The sequence below is a fragment of the Nerophis ophidion genome, linkage group LG05, assembly GCF_033978795.1.
Source record: "Nerophis ophidion isolate RoL-2023_Sa linkage group LG05, RoL_Noph_v1.0, whole genome shotgun sequence".
Classification (NCBI taxonomy): Eukaryota; Metazoa; Chordata; class Actinopteri; order Syngnathiformes; family Syngnathidae; genus Nerophis; species Nerophis ophidion.
In genome coordinates, this window is record NC_084615.1 from 7,348,173 (window position 1) to 7,357,578 (window position 9,406).

A 9,406-nucleotide genomic window follows, 5' to 3' on the forward strand; every position below is an offset into this window, starting at 1 on the left:
TTTAATCAATTTATTTTGTTTTATTTTTTCAAATGTATTTTGATCATTTAAATCAGGGGTCTCAAACATGCGGGCCATTTTTGGCCCGCAAGATGTTGTTATGCGGCCCTCACTTCGAAATTACAATTTAATGTTGGTGCGGCCCGCGAGTTTAATGTGAAGGGCGCTTGATACTTGCCAACGTCCCTAATTTTCCCGGGAGACCCCTGAATTTTATTCACCATTTCTGTCGGCATCTACCAGATCATCAATATTCAGGGAGTGTCATAACGGCAATGCCTATGCCGCCCCCTACATTCTGAATTGACAGCGTGCAAGCCCAGTTGTATGATGCAGAACGCAAGTGTGGTATTACAAAATATATTTGATCAACACCTACACACGTCGCACTACGGGTGGCCGTAGGAAGAACTTTGACACTGTTGCAAATATGTGCCAGACTGTGAACCCACACCAAACAAGAATGACAAACACGTTTCAGGAGAACATCCACATCGTTACACAACATAAACATAACATAACATAGGGACGGCTTGGCGCAGTAGTAGAGTGGCCGTGCGCAACCCGAGGGTCCCTGGTTCAATCCCCACCTAGTACCAACCTCGTCACGTACGTTGTGTCCTGAGCAAGACACTTCACCCTTGCTCCTGATGGGTGCTGGTTAGCGCCTTGCATGGCAGCTCCCTCCATCAGTGTGTGAATGTGTGTGTGAATGGGTAAATGTGGAAGTAGTGTCAAAGCGCTTTGAGCACCTTGAAGGTAGAAAAGCGCTATACAAGTACAACCCATAAGCACACACTAGGACACAATCTCAACATAGGTAATAATCATTGCACAATATTGCAGTGTAAAACATCATATTTGCCAATATGAAAAAAAAGTATCAAGCTTCATATTACTTGCAGGTAGTATCCAATGCGGAAGTGTATTGAAAAAGCATCCAGTAACAAACGTGTCCGCATTATTCAACGTCCTTTGTCATGAGCTTAATTGACATGATTATTTTTTGGGGATTATATGTGACCACAAACAATTAACACTTTACTCCAACTTAAAGACAGTTTAAGTCAAGTTATGTCTTTCAATAAACATTAGGCTAGTGCTTTTCTTACTTCACATTTTTTACTGACTAATTTCACCTTATCAAACCTATTTTCTATCATTCCACGCTACAAAATAATACAACGTATGTATGATTCCTGCTGATAGCCAATCAGATCAGCATCCCTATCATATCGGAAGTGAAAAAGTCTGGGGCAACATTATCACTCACACGTTTATGTTTGTAAGGCTAACTAGTTGGTCGAGAAGTTGCCATCCATGTGAAGTGAAGGGAATTATATTTATATAGCGCTTTTTCTCTAGTGACTGAAAGCGCTTTACATTGCGAAACCCAATATCTAAGTTACATTCAAACCAGTGTGGGTGGCACTGGGAGCAGGTGGGTAAAGTGTCTTGCCCAAGGACACAACGGCAGTGACTAGGTTGGCAGAAGCGGGAATCGAACCTGCAACCCTCAAGTTGCTGGCACGGCCACTCTAAAAACCGAGCTAAACCGCCCCCATCATTGTTACTGGTACTAAAAATAGGAATTTAGACCACATTTTCAATTATGCTGTAATCCATTAATATGCGGTTTATACTGTATGTTCTCTGACTTAATATTTTAATTTTGCCAATATCTCCTGAGATAAAGGAGAGAATGTTATTTTTGCAAATTATTTTCCTGATAAAAAAAACACTAAAATTGATCATTTTCAATGGAACAATGCCGATGTAAGGCTAAGTGATTTCCAAATAGCATCCATGTGTGGAAGTACAAACACTATAAACTATCAATCAATCAATCAATCAATCAATGTTTACTTATATAGCCCTAAATCACTAGTGTCTCAAAGGGCTGCACAAACCACTACGACATCCTCGGTAGGCCCACATAAGTGCAACGAAAACTCACACCCAGTGGGACGTCGGTGACAATGATGACTATGAGAACCTTGGAGAGGAGGAAAGCAATGGATGTCGAGCGGGTCTAACATGATACTGTGAAAGTTCAATCCATAATGGATCCAACACAGTCGCAAGAGTCCAGTCCAAAGCGGATCCAACACAGCAGCGAGAGTCCCGTTCACAGCGGAGCCAGCAGGAAACCATCCCAAGCGGAGGCGGATCAGCAGTGCAGAGATGTCCCCAGCCGATACACACACGAGCAGTATATGGCCACCCGACCGGACCGGACCCCCTCCACAAGGGAGAGTGGGACATAGGAGAAAAAGAAAAGAAATGGCAGATCAACTGGTCGAAAAAGGGAGTCTATTTAAAGGCTAGAGTATACAAATGAGTTTTAAGGTGAGACTTAAATGCTTCTACTGAGGTGGCATCTCGAACTGTTGCCGGGAGGGCATTCCAGAGTACTGGAGCCCGAAATGAAAACGCTCTATAGCCCGCAGACTTTTTTTGGGCTTTGGGAATCACTAATAAGCCGGAGTCCTTTGAACGCAGATTTCTTGCCGGGACATATGGTACAATACAATCGGCAAGATAGGATGGAGCTAGACCGTGTAGTATTTTATACGTAAGTAGTAAAACCTTAAAGTCACATCTTAAGTGCACAGGAAGCCAGTGCAGGTGAGCCAGTATAGGTATATATGTATGTATATATGTATATAAAGGTATATACAGTACAGGCGTAATGTGATCAAACTTTCTTGTTCTTGTCAAAAGTCTAGCAGCCGCATTTTGTACCAACTGTAATCTTTTAATGCTAGACATGGGGAGACCCCAAAAAAATACGTTACAGTAATCGAGACGAGACGTAACAAACGCATGGATAAGGATCTCAGCGTCTTTAGTGGACAGAATGGAGCGAATTTTAGCGATATTACGGAGATGAAAGAAGGCCGTTTTAGTAACTTTAATTTAAAATCTAAAGTACAATAGTGGTGAAACAACCAAGCCATCAACGTGTGGTGTGTTTGGATACAATCTAAGATGAATCAAGTTGGACTGCAATATGCTCAGTGTATAAAAGAGAGAACTCCATTGAGGTAAACACAACACACGACAATGCCTCATGTGACTTCCTAAAGTTTGAAGCAAAACAACATTACCTTTGTGTGAATATAAATGAAAACTAAAGCTGCAAGCAGCGTTGGTCGGGCCCGCCTTTGGCTGCTGCCCCCGCGACCCAAACCCGGATAAGCGGTAGAAGCATGGATGGTTGCTACTATTATTATAGGGTATTGTGTGTAGAATTTTGAGGACAAAAAATATTTAATTCCATTTCACATTGTCATTGTCTACAGTTAGTCCTAAGTGTCCCAATACTTTTATCCAGTGGTAGTTTTAAGTGTCCCAATACTTTTGTCCAGTGGTAGTAGCCATCTTGAGACAACGGCAGCGCAGCAGCATCAGCGCAGTGGTTCTTTAAAGGGTCATAAAATCAAAACCGGAGCAGTAATCACAACTCTTTCTATAACTTTTAATCAGAAGGGTTCAAACTCTCTCCTGTGCGAGTTTGAATCCGAAACGACAAATGCGTTAAGAGGAGATAATGTTTGAAGAAAGGTGACGGGTATTTACAAAACTTTTGTGTTGAAGGGGTAACTGCCAACTTCCTGTTGATTTTTGCTGAAATATGTCAATTATTAAAATGTAGGTCTGAGTGCGACCTACATAGAGGTTTTTGTTTCATGTCTCTCTGACATTCCTACCGGAAGTTACTAGCAGTTTTGTCTGTGTTTTCTTCCTAGGAGCAGTTTTTCGAAGTAAACAATGGTTAAACAAGTGTTCCCAATGCTACCATGACAGAAAAGTCAAATGTTAAGATAATGATAATTAATCAATGACTGGAAAAACCCATGTAACGTGCCAAACATCTTAAAGTATCTTTCTTTTGCAACAATACTTAAAATAGGAAGTGATTTAATGTCTCAGGGGTTATGCCACGCCCAGACAAACACAAATATTTAATAAACACATACTTATTGGTGTGTTTAGGCCTCTTGTCAACACACAAATGCATACTTTTGTCCTTACAAACACAGACTTTTGCAAATGCTGGCCTATGTGTAGAGTTACACAATTCTCAGCGTATGCGTGTTCACGGGACGAACGTAGACTAGTACTCCTCTGATGACTTCACGGTTGTCATTTCCAAAGCTCAACAACGCTGCCTTGCTGGCATTGAACACAATATAAAAGGAGTTACTGTCTGTTTGATTGTAAATATGCTGATATTTTCACCCCATATTGATAAAAAAAGACGCATCGAAATGGGTTCCGCGACATTCCTACCAGCTATAATGACACTTGGCTGTTTCAGTTGCTGTTCAACCTCCACCTGATGTGACAACTTTGACAAGCAAGAATTTCCGCTTTGTGTCATAAGAAAGGCGCAACATTATCTCATTCTATTGAGCTTTATGACAGATAATGAAGTTAAAGGCCTACTGAAAGCCACTACTACCGACCACGCAGTCTGATAGTTTATATATCAATGATGAAATATTAACATTGCAACACATGCCATTTGGACCGGTTTAGTTCACTAAATTGCGATTTTAAATTTCGCGCGGAAATATGCTAAAAGGTCGCGCGGTATGATGACGCGTGCGCGTGACGTCACGCATTGTAGCGGACATTTTGTTCCAGCACCAATCACAGCTATAAGTCGTCTCTATTCATCGCATAATTCAACAGTATTATGGACATCTGTGTTGCTGAATCTTTAGCAATTTGTTCAATGAATAATGGAGACATCAAAGAAGAAAGCTGTAGGTGGGAAGCGGTGTATTGCAGCCGCTTTTAGCAACACAAACGCAGCCGGTGTTTGATTGTTTACATTTCCGAAAGATGACAGTGAAGCTTTACTATGGAACAGAGCGGTCAAGGGAACATGATCGGATTGGACCACACACACACAGTACAGTGTATTATGCAGCAATCATTTTGAAAGATGGTGTTTGGAAGAGGGTCCCTTGCGAAGGGCAGAGATGGGCATCGCCACCACCCGTTGACTGGTGCTGAAGAAAGGTGCAGGGGCCGACTTTCAGGTTGTACAGGTATGACCATATAATCTCACTAAAACACTAGTAACACAATAAGCAGATAAGAGATTTTCCAGAATTATCCTGGTAAATTTGTCTATTAACATCTGAATCGCTCCCACTGTATAGTCTTTTTTTTTTTAGTCCTTCACTCTCACTTTCCTCATCCACAGATATGTCATCCTCGCTCAAATGAATGGAAAATTGTCGCTTTCTCGGTCCGAATCGCTCCAGTTGCTGGTGGCCATGATTGTAAACAATGTTCAGATGTGAGGAGCTCCACAACCCGTGACGTCACGCGCACATCGTCTGCTACTTTCCGGTACAGGCAAGGCTTTTTTATTAGCGACCAAAAGTTGCGAACTTTATCGTCGATGTTCTCTACTAAATAATTTCAGCAAAAATGTGGCAATATCGCGAAATGATCAAGTATGACACATAGAATAGACCTGCTATCCCCGTTTGAATGAGAAAATCTAATTTCAGTAGGCCTTCAACTCACATATGTTGGTTCCATTTGTGCACATTAAATACATCACAATGTTGCTGAATAAACACGTTATAATTCCATGAGTGATGGGTTTCATCAACACAGGTGCTTGTGCGCTATTTAACCACACAAAAAAACAATTAATAATGTTGCCAAAGCTCTGTGTACGTGCAGGCTGATTTTAACAATGATGTACATGTCATTGTTCGTATGAGAATGGCCCTAAAATAAACTAAAAATGCAATGAGATAAAATAAAATAAAATCCATTGGAAATTATTGTTTGCTGATCTCAACAAAATGATTGCTGATAGAGCAACTGGAGAAAACCACTTTGACAAAAAGTCTTGGAAATAGCAACAAGCAGTATATATGAGTGCATGTTTTTAGAAGCAATGACATGAGTTATGAAGGTTATTGCTCATACCTCAGGGGAGCCTTGAGTGTCTCCAAACATCTCATCAAAGTCAGAAGGACTTTTCCTCAGAGTCTGGTCAGCAGGCAGCGTGTTGTCATTGTAAGAAGACACAAACTTAAAGTCACTGGTTCTAGAACCTGTTGTCAAGTAGGCGTCATAGTTGTAGGTGCTGCGTAAAGTTCCTGTGCCGTCAACATCTGCGTAATTAGGAGGCAGATACGCGCTGGGGATGGCAACTGCTCCATCAAACAACAGTCTGGGCTTTCTCCTGCGACAAAACCTCACACCCAGGACGATGATGATGAAGGTCAGAAAGAAGGTGGACACAGACACCAGCGCGATGATCAGATAAGACGTCAGTTTGGAATTCTTCTCCTCATAAGAAATGTCCTTTAGTTCTGGCACCTCAGCCAAGTTGTCAGAAATAAGTAAATACATGGAGCAGGTGGCAGAGAGAGGGGGCTGTCCGTTATCTTTCACTGCCACAATCAGGTTCTGTTTCATGCTGTCGGATTCAGAAATGTCCCGCTGGGTCCTGATCTCTCCACTGTGGAGACCGATGGTGAAAAGTCCCGGATCAGTGGACTTGACTATATGATAGGACAGCCAGGCGTTCTGTCCAGAGTCTGCGTCCACCGCTATCACTTTGGACACCACAGAGCCTCCGTGTGCAGCTTTGGGGACCAGCTCTGTCATGAAGGAGTTACCCTCTGGGGAGGGGTACAGTATCTGAGGAGAGTTGTCATTCACATCCGATATGAACACACTGACGCTCACGTTGCTGCTCAGTGGAGGAGAACCGTTGTCTCTGGCCATGATGTGGACTTTAAAACTCCTCAAGTGTTCATAATCAAATGACCTGACAGCGTGGATCACACCTGTGTCTCCGTTAACAGACACATAGGAGGACACCGGGGCACTGTTTACCTCAGCGGCTATCAGAGAATAAATCACGGTACCGTTCTGTCTCCAGTCAGGGTCTCGAGCACTAACGGAACATAAAGTGGATCCAGCTTTGTTATTTTCACTCACATATGCACTGTAGGACTGTTCCTCAAACACAGGTGGGTTGTCGTTGATGTCTGCTACAGATAAGTGAAGACATTTAGAGGAGGACAGAGGAGGAGAGCCCTCGTCAGTGGCACTGATTGTAATGTTGTAATCAGACACTAGTTCACGGTCCAGTTGTCCAGTAGTCACCAGAGAATAATAGTTTTTAATAGAAGGAACTAACTTAAATGGGACATTTTGTTGAATGGAGCAGCGGACTTGTCCATTCTGCTCAGAATCTCTGTCCTGAACATTAATGATGCCCACCTCTGTACCAGGTGACACATTCTCTGGTACTGGATTAGACAGTGACTTTAGTTGTATAACTGGGGTGTTGTCGTTTGTGTCAGTGACTTCAATAATCAAAGAACTATATGAAATTAATCCAAGACCATCAATCGCACTTATTTGCATTTCAAATGATGACATTTTCTCATAATCAACAACACCAGCCACCTTAACATCTCCAGTTTTGGGATGCAATGTAAATACATGTCTTTTGTCATCAGAAACATGATCAAATGCATATGTAATTTCACTATTTAATCCTTCATCTGCATCACTTGCACTCACTGTGATCACCAATGTATCAAGAGGAGAGTTTTCAGGCAGACTGGCTTTATAGACTGTCTGACTAAACACTGGTACATTATCATTAGCATCCAGCACAGTGACATGTATGACTACTGTACCTGATCTCTGAGGAGAGCCGCCATCATATGCAGTCAGAGAGAGCATAATGTCTCTTTCCGCTTCTCTATCTAGTTCTTTGTCTAAGACCAATTCACAGTACTTCCGTCCACCTGGTTTAGTGTTTATATTTAATTTGAAATGATCATTCTGCTGTAAAGTGTAGCTTTGAACAGCATTTTCACCAACATCTTCATCATGTGCTTCTCTAAGAAGAAAACGTTCTCCTTTGTCTGCAGACTCCCGTATTTCTATTTTTAATGACTCCTCATTAAACTGTGGTGAATTATCATTAATATCGACAACACGAATATTAATAGGGTGCAGCTCTAATGGATTCTCGAGGACAAGTTCTTGTTTAAGAACACATGAAGCCTTTTTGCCACAAAGCCCTTCTCTGTCCATCCTCTCCTGAACAACCAAGTCACCAGTGTTGAGGTTGATGCCGCAGTGCTGAACGTTGTTGTCCTCAGGATCAATGCGTGCTTTACGAGCAGATAACTGACCCAAATCAAGTCCCAAATCCTTGGCGATATTCCCAATTAGTGATCCACGTTTCATCTCTTCAGGTATAGAGTAGCTCAAGTCTCCATTGATGGTGTCGAGGAAAAGGAAAAGAAAAACGAGGCAGTAGCCAAGAGGTGCCAATCTTTTGTTCTCCATTGTCACAAAATGATAAAAAAAAGGTCTGAACGTAAAACAAGATGGCTATAACCTCCTCCAAAATCCAAAGCTTTTCATATCATCGTCACATTAACAAGCTTCTCGACCGGAGCTGCACAATACTAAAATATGGTACGTGTGCTGGTATAAATGGGTGGAAAATCAAACATGTTTTTCATGAGTGCATGCTGACCCCTAGAGTGCAATTCCTGACATAACAACTTGATGCTTGGTTAAAAAAAAATGACCCATAATAATGCCACACAATTCCACCACTGGCACTCACATATTGCATGACTATTGAGTTGGGAAATTGTGCTTTTTTAAAACAACTGTATGTATAAAACTAATCAAAATGAAACATTGTACATCTTCAAAATGACCAATTCTACAGCAACACAAAATGGAAGTCAAAAACATTCAATATGTGTTTTTCCAATGCAGAAGTTGAATTAAAATACACGAGAGGGACGAGCGGTAAAACACGGATGGATGGACTAAAGAATCAGCAGAGAAAAGTGTGACAATGATGGTAGCACCATGGACAGAGATATTTGCATTCAGTGGCTCCTTGAAGTGTCAGAATCAATCAATCAATCAATCAATGATTATTTATATAGCCCTAAATCACTAGTGTCTCAAAGGGCTGAACAAACCACAACACAAACCACAACGACATCCTTGGTAGCGCCCATATAAGGGCAAGGAAAACTCAAACCCAGTGGGACGTCGGTGACAATGATGACTATGAGAAACCTTGGAGAGGACCGCATATGTGGGCAACCCTCCCCCCTCTAGGGGAGATCGAAAGCAATGGATGTCAAGCGGGTCTAACATGATACTGTGAAAGTTCAATCCATAGTGGATCCAACAGAGCCGTGAGAGTCCAGTCCAAATTGGATCCAACACAGAATCGAGATGTGTTCAAAGCCAGCAAAGCAGGTCAAAGAGATCATTCTTGCACTAGTAAATTTACAATTCCAACCGCAGATGTTTACATAGTGTATCACACAATAAATCGTCCAAAGTTGTACTCCCTGAGCTTGTA

The 9,406-nt window shown here is 41.8% G+C and overlaps 1 protein-coding gene across 1 annotated transcript; it reads right to left on the minus strand.

Moving 5' to 3' along the window:
• Positions 1 to 5,953: 5,953 nt before the first annotated feature.
• LOC133552578 (protocadherin beta-16-like) lies at positions 5,954 to 8,830 on the minus strand. Its single transcript, XM_061899847.1, has one exon. It carries the CDS (start codon positions 8,356 to 8,358, stop codon positions 5,959 to 5,961), a length of 2,400 nt encoding a protein of 799 aa, XP_061755831.1. The 5' UTR covers positions 8,359 to 8,830; the 3' UTR covers positions 5,954 to 5,958.
• Between the last annotated feature and the right edge of the window lie 576 nt (positions 8,831 to 9,406).

What these genes read in the sequence shown, in the direction of transcription:
- LOC133552578 (XM_061899847.1), bottom strand. Translation starts at nt 8,358, where the DNA reads ATGGAGAACAAAAGATTGGCACCTCTTGGCTACTGCCTCGTTTTTCTT.